Genomic DNA, 20,398 nt, shown 5'->3' with positions numbered 1-20,398 from the left:
CAATGGCCTCGGTCACCTCCAGGGCGGCCAAGTCTGTAGCGGCACTATCGCCAGAAAGCTTCGTAGCCCACGTAGCCACTTCACCAACAGTACGCTGCGAGTCCTGAGGCTCAGTACTTGGTGGCACGACGGAGGGCTGAGAAGAAGTTGACGAAGAAACGAGAGAAGACGAAGGACTAAAAATTGATAAAAGAAATCACCGATGAGAACCAGAGAAAAGGAGAACAGAAGCAAAAAGACGAAGCCAGAATCTACTCACCCAGCCACCTTCTTCTTCGCAAAACCAAAAGAAGACCTCGCAGGGGGGACCACAGCGGCAAAAACATCCCCGCCGCTTGGCGACAGGAGCGGTATAGCCGATACCGGAGCCCCAGAAGAAGCCAGGGCTAGAGCCGTGGAAGAGCTCGGCACCGGAGCTACGGAAGAACTTGGTACCAAAGCTACCAAAGAACTCAACACCAGAGCTTCAGAAGAAGCCGGCGCAGGAGCCTCAGAAGAACTCATACCCGATGTCCGGTTACTTCAAAAAGATCAAGACTGAAAGTCAAGACAAAAAGGAGAAATTCAATGGAAGGGGAATATGAAAACAACTCACCGCCGCATGATAAGGGGTACTTCATCATCCTCTTCCCCCTCGGTCTCAACCAAGGCCACCAGGGCACCCACTGAAAAAAGAATAAAAGTACTCGATTCAAGATAAAAACAAGAAAACAAAGGGACAGAGAGTATAAAATGTGCTCACCTAAGAGCATGCTAGCTACAACGGGAGTACCTAGAGGAGTACTTGGCTTGCGAGACTTCTTGGAAGCAGGCAGGCCAGACGAAGACCCATCCGTTCACCCCCTCTTCGAGACACTACGAGGACCACGGGGGACTAGATGAGGAACATATTCTTCATATACATCAACAAATTCGGAAGAAACTCCAGGAAACGCTATGGAGATTGGGGACTTACTAGCTGCGGAAGCTCCAGCAAATCTCTCCCCAGTGTTCGCCACGGCAGGGAGGACATCAAGAGGGATCGGGTCAACAAAGTTGCGCCCAAATTCCTACAAAAAAGAATAAAACAACAAGACAAGGAAAAGTTAAACAAAAAAGGATACAGCAAGAATACATAAAGTACCCGAACGAAGAGAAAACAACTTACAGCTAGAGGCGGGTTGTTGGTAGAGAACTTAGAGATAGTAAGCGGGACAACGCTTGCTCCTTTCAGCATCTTCTGAAGACACTCGAGTACCTCCTCATCGGTCAGCTCAAGAGCTGGGACCATGCGTGAAGGATCCTCAGCCCCAGAGTACTCGAAGCCAAGGTGCTCTTGCTCCTTCAAAGGCTGAACTCGGCGACGAAGAAAACTCAAGACAATGCCAAAATCGGTTAAACCCTACTGTTTCAGTATACTAATCCTATCAAGGAATGGCTGGATTGCCTGAACCTCAGCAGACGACACAGGGTTCTTATCCCATCGGTCATTAACCACGGGACCAGATCTAGAGTGGACAGCAAAAGAAGGGATCAGATTGGCGGCATAAAACTAGTCGGCACGCCAATCCCTTACAGAATCAACCAGGTCATAGTCAAAGAACTTGCTCTTAAGACCCTGGCAAAATTGAATCCCACAACCACCAAGAACACTGGTGTCTTCACGCGTGGGGTTGGGGTTTCAGGCGAAAAAAGTAACGAAATAGAGAAAGAGAAGGGGGAATTCCAAGGAAAGCTTCACAAAGATGAACGAAGACAGAAAGGTGAAGGACTGCATTAGGAGCAAGATGATTCAGGCAAATCCCAAAATAGCTGAGAAATTGATGAAGAAAGGCAGAGGAAGGAAGGCAAAGTCCAGCACGAATGAAGGAGACAAAAAGAACGATCTCACCAGGACCGGGAGCAGGGACCCGATGCTCGCCTGGAAGTCTCCATTCAGCAAAGGCCTTGCTCTAGATCAAGCCGTCGCTGACGAGCTCGCGGAGCTGCTCTTCGGTTGTTGTCGGAGCCGGCCAAGACTTTTGGGCGGCCCTCATGCCCACAAACTCCTAATTCTCAATCACGGAGAGTGATGACTCCTCGTCCACGAAGGAAGACTGAGCCTTGCTTACGGTTTTCTTCTTACCCATGTACTGGCGGAGGCAAAAAAGAAACTAGGGGAAGAGAAAACTTAGGCAGCGGCGCTAAAGACGGCGGCAGCAATGGTGACGGCGTATGACTAAGAGCTAGGGTTTGAAGGCAAGAGAAGGGTAGTAAAGAAAAAGAAGATGAAGAGTCTTTAAATAGATTTTACAGCGTTAAAAACGGCCCACCAGGCCCGTTAAAGCACCGTGTGAGAACGCAACGGTCCATTTACTGACACAGCTAAAATAATGGAGGGCATAAATCCACACAATGGTACAATTCAACGGGCAGATTTTAGACTTATCCGTCCAGCACTACTGCGGAGTTATCAGATAACTACAAGAACAACCCGTCAACCAAGAAGAAAAGAAAGGCAACTTCACAAGGAATATAAGAACTCGGTTCTTACGGAAAGAACTCGGGAATATCATGAACAACCGGAACTACAGCATAAAAATAAATGACAACTTAGAAGACAAGATTCTTTCCATTACAAGCAACTTCAAAAATAGAAGATTACAAATCTTACAAGACCCAACGTACTCGGTACCACGAAAAGCAAAGTAGCAAAGAAGAACATGGACGCGGCTAGGCTCTGGAACGACTACGTGTTCCAAATTGCTACTCGAAAGGACAAACCGCCATCGGCTACACTGTTTTCTTCAAAGGACAGACACAGTGCATCCAAGGCGGAAATCAGCAGCACGGCAGGACAGCATGGAGGAGAGAAGGCCGGCAGGCATCTGTCTACCCAAGACCGATGTGATGCTGGATATGGTGTTGATCTGCATCAGACAGTCTTAAGACAGGCGACGAGGATCAACCTAGAACTGCCAGATGAAGGAACGAAGTCCATATCACAAGACTTCCTCCAACTACCGCCACGTACAACCTGGTATAATGCTGCCGCGGGATTAGCCTACCTCTAATCCCTATCATAAGACTTCCTCCAGCTACGACAAGACACACAAGAACTACAAAACACGCCCGGAGGCTGCTCTACTTCACAAACTATCATGTTAATGATCACAAAGGTTTCAACAGAATGTTCAATGGATGAAAGCAAGCACTCCGAGAGGGTATTTATAGATCAAAGGAGCAGTGCACATGGACTAGGAGTACCAACAAAATAAGCCTAACAAAGGACACAGTGAAAAGATAAGACTCCATAATGGAAGACTCAGGTGAGAGGGAACAATACTCGAAAGATGGACATATTCAGAAGAATATACTGACACAGTACAACCCGTGAATAAAAGGCATTCACACTCAAACACCACCATACAACTACATCTGACAACAGCAGACTACCAGAGAATATACCAAAACCCTGCTTCCGAGTTCTTCCTAAACAAAATAACCCGGATATATGCTCGGGGACTGTAAAAGGAGAGGTATATAGTTCTATCAAACAACTCAGATTCAAGACCCTCCAACTTTTTGTTCCAAATAGTAAGAGGCTCGGGGGCTACACTCAGTGAGTGCACTTTTTTCTCCAAAAAACGCACATCACTCAGAATGCTTCTTCAAGACAGACGGCTTCAGGGCCACAAGACAAAAAGAACCCGAACACAGCTAAATCAGAGCCATTTTCTCAACAAAGAAGTCGGGGAGCCTTTCGACGAAGAATCAGGAAGGTTACAAGAAAAGACCCTCAAGCTCTTTGTGCCAAACAGCAAGAGGCTCGGGGGCTACATCCATATGGGAGTACTTTTTTCTTCAAAAAGGTACACACCACACAAAGATCTCACGAAGCGCTACACGGTTTCAATCAAGAAAGCACTCGGACGACGCTTGTTCCTGCTCAACAGGACTTGAAGGAACAAGACGAGGCTTCCAGAACTCAACCATAAAGTGCTCGGGGGCTTGTCAGTGCGGGACCCACGGGATACCCCGCAAGGAAGGGAGAAGACCTAGTCTAATTAGGATTCTTCCCCTGTAATCTTAGTAGCAGTGCTACTCCGTAATCCTACTAGGAATCCTCATTGTAAACCGACTAGGACTCTGACCTCCTGACTATATAAAGGAGGGCAGGGCTCCTTAGATGGAGAGTTCAAGAGAACAATTGTACACAACACAACGCTTCATAATCATTCCAACGCAAAAGCTAACACCGACTGGACATAGGGCTATTACTCGATCTACGATCGAAGGCCTGAACCAGGATAAATCGACTGTCTCTTGCGTTAACCATCGAGTTCTGCATACGTTGAAACCCGAACATACTGCCCCGGGTACGCCCGTGACAGGCTATCGGTGGTCAAACATCGACACTATCTAAACTCCATGTGCTGAACTATCTGAACTACTGAACTATCTGAAATAACTGAAATACTGAACTACTCACAACCCTATAATCTCTGAAGTTTGTATATCGTAGATTCATTTTTAATATTGAAAATCACACATGCACATCCACGAACTTCTAGTGCTAGTTGGATTTTAGGTGAGATGAAATTTTGGTGAATGTGAAGTGAACACTAAATACAAGATTGTGACAGAGAAGAGGTCTGATACTTTTTGAAGTCCTCACGGAGCTCGTCGACGGTGTCCTGGGCCGGCGGCAACGCTGCTGAATGGCGTCACTGCGTCGATTTGTGCAGCTCGGCCGCCCGGCCCCTCCGGACCACGGACGGCGGCGCAGTACTGCTCGGGTAAGCGTAAGACTGCTTGGCCCAGGCCGACGGCGACGCTGCTGAACAGCGTCCCGGCGTCGTTGTATGCAGGTCGACGGCTCGGCCCCTCCGAACGACGGGCGACGGCGAGCAGTGGGTATGGGTCGGCGCAGCCCGCCAAAAACCAGCGCAGTGCGCGCGAACGAGCAGCCACTGCCGCCTATCTTTCACGGAGGAAAACTAAAGTATCCTGCGGCAGAAAGCTGGCAGCCGTGGTATGGTGTAGGGCCGCACGTTTCGCTGTGACTCGCCGAATACCCAATCTGAGTCCCCTCCGTATTCCCCAAACCCAACCCCGATCCCCAAACCCCTACCACCCTTCCCCGCAGAGTGGAGCCGCCACTCCCACCCACACCATTCTGAGGAAAGCCTAGATCCGGACCCCTCGCCGCCGGCCATGGCCACGCGCCGGGCCCTCTCGTCCATCCTCCGCTCCGCCTCTCGCCTCCGCTCCGCCTCACCGTCCCCGTGCCCGCGCGCGCCGCTCCACCACCGCCCGTCCCCCACGGGCTTCATACTCAACCGCGCAGCCGCCTACGCCTCCTCCGCGGCGGCCCAGGCCGCGCCCGCTCCGCCGCCTCCTTCCACCGGCAAGGAAACCGGCGGCAGCAAGATCACCGATGAGTTCACCGGCGCCGGCGCCATCGGCCAGGTGTGCCAGGTCATCGGCGCCGTCGTGGACGTACGCTTCGACGAGGGGCTGCCCCCGATCCTGACGGCGCTCGAGGTGCTCGACAACAACATTCGCCTCGTGCTCGAGGTGGCGCAGCATCTCGGGGAGAAAATGGTCCGCACCATCGCCATGGACGGAACTGAGGGGCTCGTCCGCGGCCAGCGTGTTCTCAACACCGGCTCTCCCATCACTGTAAGCCCATTTCCTCATTTCCCGTTCCTTTTTTGTGTTTTGAGCTGATATATTCGGATGTCTATCTGACGAATCGGCGAACCCGGTGGATTTTATGTTTGATGTAGACGTACGGATCCATCTATTGTCCAGTCAGTGCTTTGTAGATCTACGACTGTTTTTATCGATAGTATGCTGTATTGATTTGGTTGATAATCCATATGCCTGTAGCATTATCATCATGGTTTAGTTAAATTCAAAAATGCCGATCCATTCCATGTACGTTTTTATCTACTAATAGTCTCATCACGAGTCAAGATTATTTACCATTCGTTAGTTTGATAAAGTTACTAAGGAAACTTCTTATAGCCATAATAAAGTATAAACATTTGGAAATCTTTGAAAGTTTTTCCCATCTCTTTTTGTCATCTACTCAGCTTATCATGGGCACATGCAACTTTGGTGGCTTGCTTATTATGTGTTCTATGATTTAGCTACTAAACACATACTAAGTCATTGACACACATGAAATGATTTGTTACAGCTACCGTATATAAGCTTTGTACCTATCTATTGGGTCTGTAGGCTCTAGATGTTTACAGTATCTGAACCTAGTTGTTGCTAGTCTCTTAATTACTGTGCTACACCATCTTCCAAACATTGTCTCAGTTGTGCTTTTGCATTTGTGACTTGTATATCTGATTCTAGGTCCCTGTTGGTAGGGCAACGCTTGGACGCATTATGAATGTTATCGGTGAGCCTATTGATGAGAAGGGAGATATAAGTTAGTCTTCATGACATTGATTTACTTTTAACATTTATGTATACACTACTAAAAGTCATGCTTATATTCTTGTTTTGTTGATTGCTCCTTGCTTTTAGCAACAAATCACTTCCTCCCTATCCATCGTGAAGCCCCATCCTTCGTCGAGCAAGCTACAGAGCAGCAAATTCTTGTTACTGGAATCAAGGTGCACCTCTTTGGAAGTGTGTGCCTGTCTAGTTTGCTAGGTTCTTTTCATCTTTCAAGGCTTATTGTGCATATTTTAATTCAAGGCTTCTACTTCTATCAGGTCGTGGATCTTCTTGCACCTTACCAAAGAGGTGGTAAAATTGGTCTCTTTGGTGGTGCAGGGGTGGGAAAAACTGTCCTTATCATGGAGCTGATTAACAATGTTGCCAAGGCCCATGGTTTGTTTTTTTACAGAGCTGGATGGGCATGCAGCGAAATTGTCATGTGTTTATGTTGGCTTATTTATTTTATTTCTTCATCTAGGTGGTTTCTCTGTCTTTGCTGGTGTTGGAGAACGTACTCGCGAGGGTAATGACTTGTACAGAGAAATGATTGAGAGTGGTGTCATTAAGCTTGGTGATAAGCAGGTAATGATCAGGATTTTGAATGTGTTGTTGGGTCTCATATCTGTGGCGAGTTTTCCTTACATTGTACTTTGCGGCAGAGTGAGAGCAAGTGCGCTCTTGTCTACGGTCAAATGAATGAGCCTCCTGGCGCTCGTGCTCGTGTTGGGCTGACTGGTTTGACTGTTGCTGAGCATTTCCGTGATGCTGAAGGACAGGACGTGCTTCTCTTCATCGATAACATTTTCCGTTTCACCCAGGTAGATTCACGTCCTGTTTTATGTCCAGAAAGTACCTGCAATGGTATTCTTGTTATTGGATATGCAGATGACATTAGTCAATCAGTCTCGTATGTATTTTCTGCCTTGATTCTGCATACATTAAAGCTGAAAACTTGTACATTTGGTATCTACTATCTGTCAGGCGAACTCTGAGGTGTCTGCTCTGCTTGGGCGTATTCCATCTGCTGTGGGATACCAACCCACCCTTGCTACTGATCTTGGAGGACTGCAGGAGCGGATTACCACCACAAAGAAGGGTTCTATTACATCTGTTCAAGCTATTTATGTGCCTGCTGATGACTTGACAGATCCTGCTCCTGCAACCACCTTTGCCCATCTTGATGCTACTACTGTGTTGTCACGTCAGGTATTCCTGCCTCATGTCTAGTTAGAATTTCTGCAGATTGATGCTGTTGCTATTATGAGTATGATGTTAGCGTTGTCTCTTTGCAGATTTCTGAGCTTGGTATTTATCCTGCTGTCGATCCTCTCGACTCCACATCCAGAATGTTGTCCCCACATGTTCTGGGTGAGGAGCACTACAACACTGCTCGTGGTGTTCAGAAGGTTCTTCAGAATTACAAGAATCTGCAAGATATTATTGCCATTCTGGGAATGGATGAGCTCAGCGAAGATGACAAGTTGACGGTCGCTCGTGCTAGGAAGATTCAGCGGTTCCTTAGCCAGCCTTTCCATGTTGCTGAAGTTTTCACGGGTGCACCTGGAAAGTATGTTGAGCTGAAGGAGAGTGTCAAAAGTTTCCAGGTATATGTCATGACTGTAACCTATCTCCTGGCCCATTGTGAACTGTACTATTGCAACAGTTTCTCCCCCTCCAATTATCATTGTTTGGCTAAACAATCCAGTTGGTGTTCTTTGCCTTGCAGCTTCGTACTCAATGCATTATTAAGTTTTGTCAAATTTAATGATTTATTTGATGTGGTCATTAGGTAGTCTATGGAAATGCGTCTTTTGACAAAAGTATAGTAGTTTTATTTTTGTTTTTGATAATGGTAGTTTTTTTTCTTGATTTTACTTCTAACATGAACCACAGGTTGGCTAATGGACATTTGGCTTGTCATATGATGTTTTTCGTTGTTGTGTTTTATCATAGTTTTCAACAACATATTGTTGCAGGAGTTAGTAAAAGTTACCTCTTGTAGACTGTCCCATGTCCAAAGTGATGTATACACATGAGTACTTTATTCTGAACACTAACGGGGGCAAAAAAAAAGTGTCCAGTTATGATTTTTTTATGAAGGTAAACCTGCTTATATAGAAAGCAAACACAAGTTTCACATGATGGTTTGTTATGATATGATATGACTAATTATGTACATGATGGTTTGTTATGATATGATATGACTAATTATGTACACACTTAAAAAATGCCTTGCAAATTCTACTAGCTGCTTTAAGTGATCTTATCATCTTAATAGGAATACTTATCATGTGTATGTAAGAGTATTTTTGTCTCGTTACTGGAATGCAAATGGCAGCACCCATTTTTGTGCTTTTACGGTTAGTGTTGACTATTTGAACCTTTGTATCGGATAGGGTGTTTTGGATGGCAAGTATGACGACCTTCCAGAACAGTCATTCTACATGGTTGGAGGAATAGAGGAGGTCATCGCCAAGGCAGAGAAGATTGCCAAGGAATCTGCATGATAAACAGTCTCCACAGGCAATGCAAAATTTAACTTTTGGAGGTCAACATGTTGTTCCCTTTATTCTGTGTTATCAAGAACATGTATTTATGTGCAGGAGGCCCTGCCCTGCCAATGGATGTGTTTCCCCTCCGTCGTCGTCCCCCACCCCCACCCCCCCTCCTAATAAGGATTCACAGTGACATTTTCATTTGGCTTACTGCCCTTTGAGGAAGAATTATCCTTTAAACTTGTTAATTCTCAAAGAAATACTGTAGTCTCGCATGTTAATAGCTGCTATGAGGTCACCTGTTCAATTTTTTTCTGAGCTGATTCCACAGTTTGTTATCTGTGCAGTCTCGTTTTTGTGATCTGTTTTTAACTCCAGTGTTTGGTTCATGGGATGACAAGGGATGAGTTGTGTTTGGTTCATGGGACAAAGGGATGGAATGTGTTTGGTTCATGGGACGATAAGGGATGAGAATGAGATGGGTCGCGCTCTAAGCAGTCCTTAAGGACATGAAGCTAACCAATTACATAGCAAGGTATATAAAGGAACATCTAAATTTATTATCAAGGGCTTCACACAATGTTTGATACATCCTGCAAGATAAATAACTAATGGGAATCTCATGAACAAAGACCCTCTTTGGTGGATCTGCGGGGGCTTCAACTTTTGCACCGTAGTGATACTGTAGTAGAAGCTAGTGAAGCCTCGTGGCTTTACTGGCTTCTCCTGATTGTCAGTTCATTTTGGATTGAAGAGAGAAAGTGGCTCTTGCCACAGAGTACATCTAAAGTAGTCGCGGTAGAAGAAGCTAAAGCCTTTCAAGCCATTGCCAAAGAGGGCCTAAGATAAAAGTCTTTGTGTAAGAAGTAAACATATGCTAAGCACACTAACAAGCAAACCTAGTTGACACTTAACAAGAGAATTTGCACACAACAAGCAAAGTGAGAGCTTAAACAGGAAGTAATGCAAGAACAAAAGAGAGGCAAAGAGACAACCTGAGTTTCCCTTAGTATCAAGTTGTTGCTACAATCCCCTAGTCTACATTGGAGCACCGAAGAGTGATCAAAACTTGGTTAAGCTCCACTCTAGTGAGTACCCCTTCTCCACTCTGGAATAGCGAGTTTGAAACCATATGCATCTTTTAAAGCCTTCTCAACAAGAACTCCAGCCGGGAAGGTCACCAAGTCATCCACCGAGCTGTCTAGGTGATGGCAATCAACAAGAGTAATAAGTATTCAACTTCAACTCAAAGAGATCCAAGCAAAAATACCAGTGGCAGTCAAGGCTAACTCTCAATTCTCACTTCTTGGCTTGGATGGATCTACAATAGCTACACCATCCTCTCAAGTGTTGGCAACAACAGGGTCAAAGAGCAGCTCAAAATGAGCCAGGGGGGGGCACTTATATAGAGGTTGAAGGAGCTGCTAGTTGTTGGAAAAAGTTGGAAGACAAGAACACCACTAGATGATCCGTCGGTCTCCTCCACTTGCACCGGATCATATGGTGCCTCTGTGTTGACATGTTTTTCCGACAGTTAGGAAGGAACATACCAAAATATTCAAGGGGGTCACAGAGTCTCCATCAAATCATACACCACAATACCGAGATTGGGCCAACTTATTAGAAGTCAAGCTTGGCCCACCCAACGATTTGTTAGGGAGTCACTTAGTCTCCATCAGATCATACATCGCACTAGAGTTAACTAGGCAACTTGTCACCAAGTCAAGTTGGATTTCACCAGGCGATTTACCAATGTGTCGCACAACCACCACTGGATCGTACGGTGCACATCAATGGGATGGTCAGTTGCCATAGCCAAGGACTGGGCCTCGCCAGATGTGGGAGGGGCCGGGTGACAAGGGCACAGACGTAGTGTATGAGCTCAATGCCCTCGAGGAGTGCCATGAGGTGGAGCAAGAGACATTGCGGTGCTCATTGGGTGGCGACACAAGCCTAAAAAGAGTAGGGAGAGAGAGGAAGCTGATGAGCTTGCGTGTAAACATGGGTGCTTAGGTCAATGTGGTAGGATACGGTGTCCAAATGGTCCTACAAGACCATCCAGGAGGTAATTTTAACATTATTAGATGCCTTAAGAGTGTTTTGTAGTTGAGGAGGTATATAGTCAATTCTTGACATGTTAGGGGTTATGTATATACTTTTCAATATGCCACATCAGCAAAAACCGCTTTCAAAATCGTCTTCTGGGGTTATTTAGATAGTTTTCAATAGTTTAAGGGGGTAGAACATATGATTTTATAGATGAGGGGATGAAGTAGACAACTATCAATAGGTTAAGGGGTTAAGGAGATTTTGTTTCTTCAAATTATTTCGCTTCTAAAATGTAATTGAATAAGAAGTCACAGTTTTCCTTTCTCTTGATTTATTACTTACAAGGTTTGCCCTGTGTGTTTGATTCTCGTGTCAATTTGAAGTAAATCATGCTCTGTGAAGTCGATTTGATAATTTTTTTAGCAATTTGTAAAATTTCATTTTCATCTCAATGATCTTTTCCCTTTAGTATGTTTTTTTTATCCTTTTTGTGTTTGCATCACACAATCAGATCTCAACGTAACCACGATATGTAATCATAAACCTCTTCAGAATGCTATGCAAATGCAACAGTGTTCTTTTATACCTCGAAAGTTATTATCATAAAGAAAGTTCGCTTACTCCGCTTCTGACACGCAGGCACCGACATGCTGACCCCACTCGTCAGCACCCTGTATGATGCATCCACTTGGCAACCTGCCCTCATACGAGTCAATCACCATGTCCGCTTGTTGGTTTCAGCCAGCCCAAACCAGGCAGCCAACAGTATTTTCCTCTCACAACAAACCAGCACCAGTCAGCCCAAACCAGTCCAGAAACCAACCAGCGAACAGGCCGAATGTGCCATCCGGGCCGTTGAATTCAAAACGGAGGGCTCAGGATGGGATTCCTCCGGATCCGGCCCAATTAAAAGATGGCCGCTAACGGCTCTCTGCCGCCCCGTCCTGAACCAACCAACGGATTTCCAAACCCAAATCTTCTCCGCCATTCTTGCCTCTCCCGACTCCCCCCCTACCCTATTTCAAAACATTTCAAACCACTCTACGCCTCCTTCCTCTCCTCTCATCCCCCATTCACTCTCTCGCCCCTGAGGCGCCTGATCGCACTATCTCCTCCCGGCGACAGTCCGCCGCCCGTGCCCGCCCCGCCCAGCCCCGCCCGCTCGACGAGGCTGCGCCGGGTGGTGAAGAGGTGAGTATCCTACTTGCGATTCGCCCGGGGATTGGATCCGGTCGCCCGCGGCGTAGCGTGCAGCCTCCGCTGAGGCGAAACCCTAGGTTTCGAGAGGGGCGTGGGGTGTTGTCTCATCTTCCTGTTCAGCGCGGTGGAACCGTTGCTTTGGGGCGCGTGGTGCTCGCGTGGGGATATGTGTGTGTTGCCGCGAAGCTGCGTTTGATCTGTAGAATCGCGTCTGCAGGGTGCTGCTGCGGTGTCCCCCCTCTCGCTATGAGTAGCGCTGTGAAGGACCAGCTGCAGCAGATATCGACGACGTGCGATTCACTCCTGTTGGAGCTCAACGTAAGTCCTCTCTCTCTCTCTCTAATTCCACAGTTTTTCCCCGGCCTTTTTGTTGGTTTCGCCGTTCGGCGCGCCCGGTGCGCGATGAATTCAGATATTTTTTTTTCCTGGGTTGTGTCAGGTGATTTGGGATGAGGTCGGTGAGCCCGACATGGCGAGGGACCGGATGCTGCTGGAGCTCGAGCAGGAGTGCCTCGACGTCTACAGGAGGAAGGTCGACCAGGCCAATCGGTGCAGGGCCCAGTTGCGGCAGGCCATTGCGGAGGCAGAGGCCGAACTCGCTGGCATCTGCTCGGCCATGGGCGAACCACCGATACATGTTAGACAGGTTAGTTTCTGTGCTTTGAAGTACCATATACCATGAAAGAAACAAATAACATTTGAGTACTACTGCTGTACTGCAGAAGGATAGTCTACATAATTTTCTCTCATGATCTCTTTTACTGCCACTGCAACTTTAGGGCTGTGATAGTGTGATTGCTATTGGCTAGATGTGCAGGTCACTCGTACTCTGCTATATTGAAGGCTTACAAAAATAACTGTAGTGGCTGTATTGGTAATTCTTACCTTTTTTTGATGAAAAATGTTATAGTAGAATAACAACGTGAATGGTTTAAGGGAGTAGCAGAATGAAATTGTCCCATATTGAAGTCAGGAACTGCATGTATTCTGCTACGAAAACTGAATATTTCAGTAGTGACTCCATCAATAATTTGTTTTCTTTTTAAATGACAGTCAAATCAGAAGTTACATGGTTTGAGGGAGGAATTGAATGCGATTGTCCCATACTTGGAGGAGATGAGAAAGAAGAAAGTTGAAAGATGGGACCAATTTGTTGATGTCATAGAGCAAATTAAGAAGGTTGTATCTGAAATCAGGCCTGCAGATTTTGCACCCTTTAGAATTCCTGTGGATCAGTCTGATCTGTCATTGCGAAAGCTGGAGGAGCTAACGAAAGAGCTACAATCCCTTCAGAAGGAGAAGGTCAGCATCACTTGTTCCAATCTGCTTTATTTGTCCAATGAGTATTACTCCCCATGTCTATTATTTTCCTTCACTGCTCATGCAAGTCTAAAAATCTTTGTGCCTGTTTTTGACAGAGTGATCGGCTGAAACAAGTGATGGAACATCTTAACACTTTGCATTCGTTATGCGAGGTGCTTGGTGTAGACTTCAAACAAACAGTACATGAGGTGCACCCTAGCCTGGGTGAGACTGATGTATCAAAGAACCTAAGCAACAGTACAATTGAGAGTCTTGCATCAGCTGTAAACAGATTGCGTGAATTGAAAGTCCAGAGGATGCAAAAGGTTAGCACTCTTTATATCACTTCAGAAATTTCAATCATTCAGTGCAGTCAACCGTAATTTTTTTTATTATTCAGAGCATTCACTAGTGTCAAATTTCGATGGTTCAGCACATGCCACGCTCAACAATTTTCAATAATTCAGTGCCTTTAACATTGTTAATATGAAATTCTGAATGTCACAGCTTCAAGATTTGGCATCTAGCATGCTTGAACTTTGGAATCTCATGGATACACCACTTGAAGAGCAGCAGATGTTCCAGAATGTAACCTGCAATATTGCTGCTTCAGAACATGAAATAACTGAGCCTAACACCCTCTCTATTGACTTCCTCGGCTATGTGAGTTCATTGTTCTTTAGATATTGCTCATGCCACTGTTGCTATGTTTTTTCTTTGTTTGAGCTAGGAATGTTCTGAGATTATATCTTGATCTAAAATGTAGGTGGAATCTGAAGTTTTAAGGCTTGAACAACTTAAAGCGAGCAAGATGAAAGACCTTGTTCTGAAAAAGAAGACAGAACTGGAAGAGCATAGGAGACGTGCTCATTTGATTGGCGAGGAGGGTTATGTAGCCGAATTTAGCGATGAGGCTGTTGGGGCAGGTAAGGATCATATCCTGGGTTGTTAACTTGTGTCCATTAAAATGTATTGCAGACCTGAAAAATATTGGAACATGAGAACGATCTTATCCCACCTTTGCCTTTTCCTACAGGAGCTGTTGATCCTGCGCTGGTGCTGGAACAAATTGAGGCTCACATTGCCACAGTGAAAGAGGAAGCTTTTAGCCGGAAGGATATCCTCGAGAAGGTTGAAAGATGGCTGAATGCATGTGAGGAGGAAGCTTGGCTGGAAGATTACAACAAAGTAGCAATGCTGGTCAACTTTATCTGCAAATCTCTGTTATGTTTTTGTTTGCTCGATAGTAATAGTTCCCTGAACATGACATGTATAGGATGGCAATCGTTATAATGCCGGGAGGGGGGCCCACTTGACACTCAAAAGGGCTGAGAAAGCTCGTATTTTGGTTAACAAGATCCCAGGTAATATTGCTGTATTGGATTTCTATTAGAGCTTTCACTGATTATGTTCTGTTGATAGAATGTTATTCTATCATAGTTGCAACCAATTTACCATTGCCATGCCTGAAGCAGGACTGGTAGATGTTTTGACCACAAAAATTGTAGCTTGGGAGACAGAAAGAGGAAAGGAGTTCACATATGATGGTGTAAGTTTTCTTATTCCCGTACTTTTTTCTTGGATGTTTAATTCCTTTGGATATTTAATATTTTGCTAAAATGTATTTCATGCAATATTTTTCAGGTCCGCCTTCTGTCAATGCTTGAAGAATACATGATCGTTCGCCAGGAGAAAGAGCTAGAGAAGAAGAGGCAAAGGGTATATTTCAGTGCAAAATATTTCTACATTGTATAAACCTTCAGTTTTAACTGGAGTTAATATGTTGTAATACCTTGTTCTGATTTGCAGGATCAGAAGAAGATCCAGGATCAACTCAAAGCTGAGCAGGAAGCGCTGTATGGATCAAAACCAAGTCCATCTAAGCCACAAAGCACGAAGAAGGCGCCTAGGCACTCCATGGGTGGTGCGAACCGAAGACTGTCACTTGGTGTAACCACAACGCAAGCCCCCAAAACAGACATAATGCACTCCAAGACAGCTCGTGCTGCCAAGAAGGCTGAAGATTTGGGCGCGTTATCTCCTAGTAAGCTTCATTTTCCATTCATCTACTGCAATTTCTTCTCCATTCATCTCCTAGTAAACTTCCTTTGACTTGCATACAATTCTGATCGAACCTAGCACTTTCAGGTAGTAGAGGCTTGGACATTGCGGGTCTTCCCATCAAGAAGTTATCTTTCAACGCAAGCACTCTGCGAGAGGCAGAAACACCTCGCAAGCCTTTTGCCCAGATCATGCCAGGAAACAATGTCTCATCTATTCCTGCGCGGCCCGTCTCCAATGACACAGAGGAAGAGAACAAAACTCCCAAGACATTTGCAGCACTCAATCCAAAAACGCCAGCGACAATTACGGCTCCTATGCAGATGGCGGTGACACCAGCTGTGGCTAACAAGGTCATAGCCACTCCTGCAACCCTTTTCCAGAAGGCAGAGTCGCCAGCACTGCCAGGGGACATCGAGTACTCGTTCGAAGAGAGGCGGCTCGCTGTTTACCTGGCCAGGCAAGTGGCTTAACTCGGTCATTCACCTTCGCCCTTATTGCGTAGTTCAAAGCTGAACTGACTGATTTCTCGTCAGAGGCCAATGTTACCTGTTGGTCGATACTCGATAGTAGTCGGCCTCGTTCGTACTTTGCAGTACTATTCTGATTCATAGCCATATTTGCTACAGCTAGCTAGTAAATGGAGTTTAGACTTGAGCTTGTGCACCGTATCCTAAGTTGTATAGCTTCATCTGGCTGCATCGTCGATGACCTGTTATCGTTATTATTGTTTATTACTGTTATCCAAATATCTTGTCGCATGTTGTGTTTCTGATCTCAAATCTTTGGGATAATCTGGTTTGATCGCCAGGAATTGTCATCGATCTGTCGTAGCATGTGAGTGTGCAGTGTGCTCAATCTTTCAGAGTTGCAGTGTGCGGTGTGCCCGATATCAATCAGCATCCCAGCACCGTTTGTAAGGTTAATGCCAGTGGCCAGAGCAGCACAGAAGTACAAAATTATAATGTCAGTGTGGTCCAAGTCGGGTTTAAAAAGCTATAAGATAATGGCATTGACCTATGCTTCCGTACCCATGCACGAACGAGCTCGGTGTCAAACTACTTGCCACAGATTAGTACAGTAGTTGTGATTTGACGGTTGGGCAGCGCAGCACCTTGTGGAACTACCAAACCATGACACCCACCAATGACCATGAGCCCACTGGATCACTGGTCTAGTGCCGGCCCTAAGGGGTGGGCAGGAGGTGCGACGGCCGAGGGCCCTCGCGGGATGGGGGCCCAAGCCCAAGTATATAATACTCCATACTCTTTAGCTATAGTCCATTATGATTTAAGATTAATAAGAAGATGCAGCGGCCCATCAGCAAAAAGGAGTCGTCGGCCTCTTTCTTTCCGGGAGGCAAGGAGCCGAGCCGCCAACACCCGCACATAGCAATTGCGAGTCGCGACTTTCGGACTTCTGGCGAGACGGGAGACTGCGAGAGACGCAACGCCGATCACTAGTTCACCACGCGATCACCAGCGCAGATCACCGAGACACCGATGCTCGAGTTCTAGTCTGCCAGAAGCCAGACGACGGCGGCGACCAGGCAGCTGAAGCAGGGCTCGACGAAGACGACGACATCTGATCTTGGTTATTGCCTTCTGTCCTTTTTGTGATTTGTGAATCTTGGTTCTGAATAAGTTCATATCCAAATTGTCTGGGCCCTAGGTTTTTTTTTCTTGTTCAATTTTTGTCTAGTACTTTGTACTCATATAGTTATGTTTTTCTTGTAATTTAGGTCAGGTGTTAGAATTGTAGAATGTTACCTCAGAAACATTTGTCGAGAGAGGCCGTCGCGACAAGTTCACCAGAGGGCCCTCAAAATCCTAGGACCGGCACTGGCTTTCAGGTGCCCGGATCGGCGCTCCGGACCGGCTGGCGGACACGAAAAAGGAAAAGGAACAATTCTGAACACACCTCGTCCTCCGGAAGTCCACCACGCTGCGTCGTCGCGCCACCGGCGGCGGAAGCAGCCATGCCCATTGGATTTCTAGTGCCAGCCCCAAAGCGACTAGCCCAACCTGACCCGGACCGGACCGGACCCCCGGCGGCACCCTTGGCCGGTCGGTCCCACGCGCAATTCCACGTCGACGGCGACATGAACACCCACCTGGCCACCCCTTTCCCCTCGACTCGACTCCAACCTTTTTTGGTTGTCCGTCCCTCTCGCACGCACCAACACAACACAAGCCCGTCCCATCCCGGAAGAATTTTATTTTTAATCATTTTTTATTCAATATTTTAATAATAACCGCACAAAAATTCAGAAACGACCCTTTTAGCCACGCCAGCCAACGCCGTCGTGCCAACATATGTGGCGCGACAATATCTATCATGTTCGACGGCGTTTCCGACGTGAAAAACCTTATTGCACCACTCCCGGTGGCATAACAGTATTCTTTTGTCACGTCACCGGAAGTGGCATGACATGATTGATTTTTTGAAAAATCATAACTCTTTAATACGACGTTGGATGAAGACGATTTTTATATAAAAATTATAGATCTCAACGAGATCTACAACTTTCTAGTTTTGAGTTTTTTCGTTTGAGAAAGTTAAGATGCTCAAAAAATAATATAAAATTTTAGCATCATAATAATCGCGTACCGACGCTCGCCGTATTTTTTTTGAGCATCTTAACGACTCCAAATATTAAAAACTTAAAACTACAAAGTTGTAGATCTCGTTGAGAGCTACAACTTTTGTGTAAAAGGTATCCTTATTTGACAACATATAAAAAAAGATATTATGTTTCTAATACGACATGTACTAGTATGCAGTTATTATGCTCGTGAAATATTATATTATTTTTAGCATCTTAACGACTCTAAATGTTAAAACTCAAAACTATAAAGTTGTAGATCTCATTGAGAGCTACAACTTTCATGTAAAAAGTATCTTCATTTGACAAAATATAAAAAAAATATTATTTTTCTAATGCAATAAGCACTACTACGCGGTTATTATGCTCCTGAAATTTAATATTTTTTGAGTATTTTAACGTTGTCAAATGAAAAAACTCAAAACAACAAAGTTGTAGATCTCATTAAGAACTACAATTTTTATATAAATTTTATCTTCATTCGACGTTGTATCAAAGAGTTATGACTTTTTAACGGTTTTGTCTGGTTACGCCACTCCCGGTGACGCTGTCACGCCAACGAAAGTGGCGTAACAGCGTTTTCCACGTCAGAAACGCCGTCTAACATAACAAATGTTGGCACGTCATTGCACGTGGCTCAGCAATGTTATTTGGTCGCGTGAGGTTAGATTCGCACAAAACAAAAAAGAGCAATTATTATTAGAATATTGAATAAATAAAGGTTAAAAATAAAAAAAAAATTCCCCATCCCATCACCACCGCCGTCACCGTCCCCGCACACTTCCATCGCGCGCGTTCCCGCAAGCAAAGCCCAGGCAGGCGAGAGCACCATCCGCCATCCGCTCGCAACCGCTCTCCTACGGCCCCCCGACGACACACTCCACCTCTATAAAATCGCCCACCGTAACGCAGCCAAACGCACACAATCTCGCAGCAAACCGCCGGGCCCCCCTCTCCCTCACACACTCCTCGTCCTCGAGCTCCTCCATGGGCAACTTCGCGTCGTGCACGCTGGCGGGGGCAGCCGGTGCCGGGAGGGCCAGCAGCGGCGCGAGGGTCGTGCTCCCGGACGGGCGGGTGCGGCAGGTGGCCCTCCCGGCCACGGCGGCCGAGCTGATGCTGGACGCGCCGGGCCACTTCCTGGCGGACGCGCGGGCGCTGCGCCCGGGGCGGCGGATCGAGGCGCTCCCGGCGGACGAGGCGCTCGTCCGCGGCTCGCTGTACGCCGCGCTCCCCATGAAGCGCCTGGGAGCCCCCGTGGCGCCCGCCGACGTGGCGCGGCTGGCCGCCGCGGTGGTGGCCAGCGGGGAGAAGGCGCGGGCGGCGACGAGGAGCAGGAGGAGGATGAGGACGGCGTCGTCCCCCGCCGCCACGGCCAAGGTCGCCGCCGTCGTCGCGCCGCCCGAGGTGCTGGATGCCGCCGATGCCGCCGCCGCCGCGTCCCTTGGGCTCCAGGAGATGGACGCGGCGCCCAAGCCGAGGGCACCGAAGCTGGAGGAGATGGCCGTCGACGACGCGGCGGCCGCGGCGGAGATCGAGGAGCTCAAGCAGCGGCTCAGCGGCGGCGGGCGGCGGTCCAGGCGGCCCACGCTGGAGACCATCCAGGAGGAGAGCTACGTGCCTGCGAGATGCTGACGGTGCCAGTCAATAATGGTCAAGGCCAGCCAAACAGAGAGATGGCAAAGGCTGTTTCTCTGATAGCCTCATAGTTTCATAGGTGTTTCTTCTCGATTCATATTCACCTTGTTGTGTAAAAAATAGCAGTACTCTTTTTTTGGTGCTGTCTCTTTTTCCATTTATTTTGGAAGAGAGAGGAAACGGGTTGGATCAATATAATTTTGAGAATCGATATAAATAGAAACTAAGGGAATTTCACTGTTTCTGTTATCATGACCAATGCATTTGCGAACCATTTGGTGTTTCAGTAGCTGGGTTTCCATGAGCATGTACCCGAGATTGCTGTTTTCATGCATAGAGAATTGGTGAAGAGTAATTATTACGGCGCTTAAGACAAAACTTGGCACCCAGTACAGTAAGCAGCCTAGAGCTTGTAACAGTAATTATCTCTGTTTCTTTTTTTTTTAAAAAGCATCGTGTTTATCTGTGGGAGATTCTTTGACTACAACTCAAGTACAGCTATATGTGTATCTAAACCTTAAATACAATTTTGAGTTTTCCATCCATGTGATCTTAACCATCGCATTTAAAACGCAACTTGAGTAGTGCAGTTGTCCTCAAATAGTTGTATCTGTAGCAATGTTCCTTG

General features: G+C 46.5%; 3 protein-coding genes across 5 annotated transcripts; all 3 read left to right on the top strand.

Annotated features, from left to right (window-relative positions):
• Positions 1–5,058: 5,058 nt before the first annotated feature.
• Positions 5,059–9,292, top strand: LOC136531035 (ATP synthase subunit beta, mitochondrial-like). Of its 3 annotated transcripts, XM_066523750.1 has the most exons (10): positions 5,060–5,643; positions 6,331–6,406; positions 6,505–6,593; positions 6,696–6,813; positions 6,899–7,002; positions 7,080–7,238; positions 7,402–7,626; positions 7,713–8,024; positions 8,817–8,943; positions 9,024–9,290. In XM_066523750.1, exons 1-9 carry the CDS (start codon positions 5,176–5,178, stop codon positions 8,925–8,927), a joined length of 1,662 nt encoding a protein of 553 aa, XP_066379847.1. In that variant the 5' UTR covers positions 5,060–5,175; the 3' UTR covers positions 8,928–8,943; positions 9,024–9,290. The 3 variants fall into 3 exon arrangements, with proteins under 3 accessions (XP_066379848.1, XP_066379847.1, XP_066379846.1); XM_066523751.1 differs by having other exon boundaries at positions 5,059–5,643; positions 6,331–6,376; positions 8,817–9,292; XM_066523749.1 differs by having other exon boundaries at positions 8,817–9,290.
• Positions 9,293–11,850: 2,558 nt separating this feature from the next.
• On the top strand, positions 11,851–16,140 carry LOC136531036 (65-kDa microtubule-associated protein 3-like). The gene is made up of 13 exons (XM_066523752.1): positions 11,851–12,155; positions 12,382–12,482; positions 12,604–12,810; positions 13,218–13,466; positions 13,583–13,792; positions 13,974–14,129; positions 14,233–14,392; positions 14,503–14,654; positions 14,743–14,830; positions 14,942–15,015; positions 15,111–15,185; positions 15,276–15,510; positions 15,615–16,140. Exons 2-13 carry the CDS (start codon positions 12,411–12,413, stop codon positions 15,998–16,000), a joined length of 2,064 nt encoding a protein of 687 aa, XP_066379849.1. The 5' UTR covers positions 11,851–12,155; positions 12,382–12,410; the 3' UTR covers positions 16,001–16,140.
• Positions 16,141–18,932: 2,792 nt separating this feature from the next.
• LOC136531037 (uncharacterized) lies at positions 18,933–20,002 on the top strand. The gene has a single exon (XM_066523753.1). The coding sequence runs from the start codon at positions 19,120–19,122 to the stop codon at positions 19,765–19,767; it is 648 nt and encodes a 215-aa protein (XP_066379850.1). The 5' UTR covers positions 18,933–19,119; the 3' UTR covers positions 19,768–20,002.
• The last annotated feature ends 396 nt before the right edge of the window (positions 20,003–20,398 follow it).

This window comes from Miscanthus floridulus, unplaced genomic scaffold (genome assembly GCF_019320115.1).
Source record: "Miscanthus floridulus cultivar M001 unplaced genomic scaffold, ASM1932011v1 fs_266_6, whole genome shotgun sequence".
Classification (NCBI taxonomy): domain Eukaryota; kingdom Viridiplantae; phylum Streptophyta; class Magnoliopsida; order Poales; family Poaceae; genus Miscanthus; species Miscanthus floridulus.
This window is presented reverse-complemented; position numbering and strand designations above follow the sequence as displayed.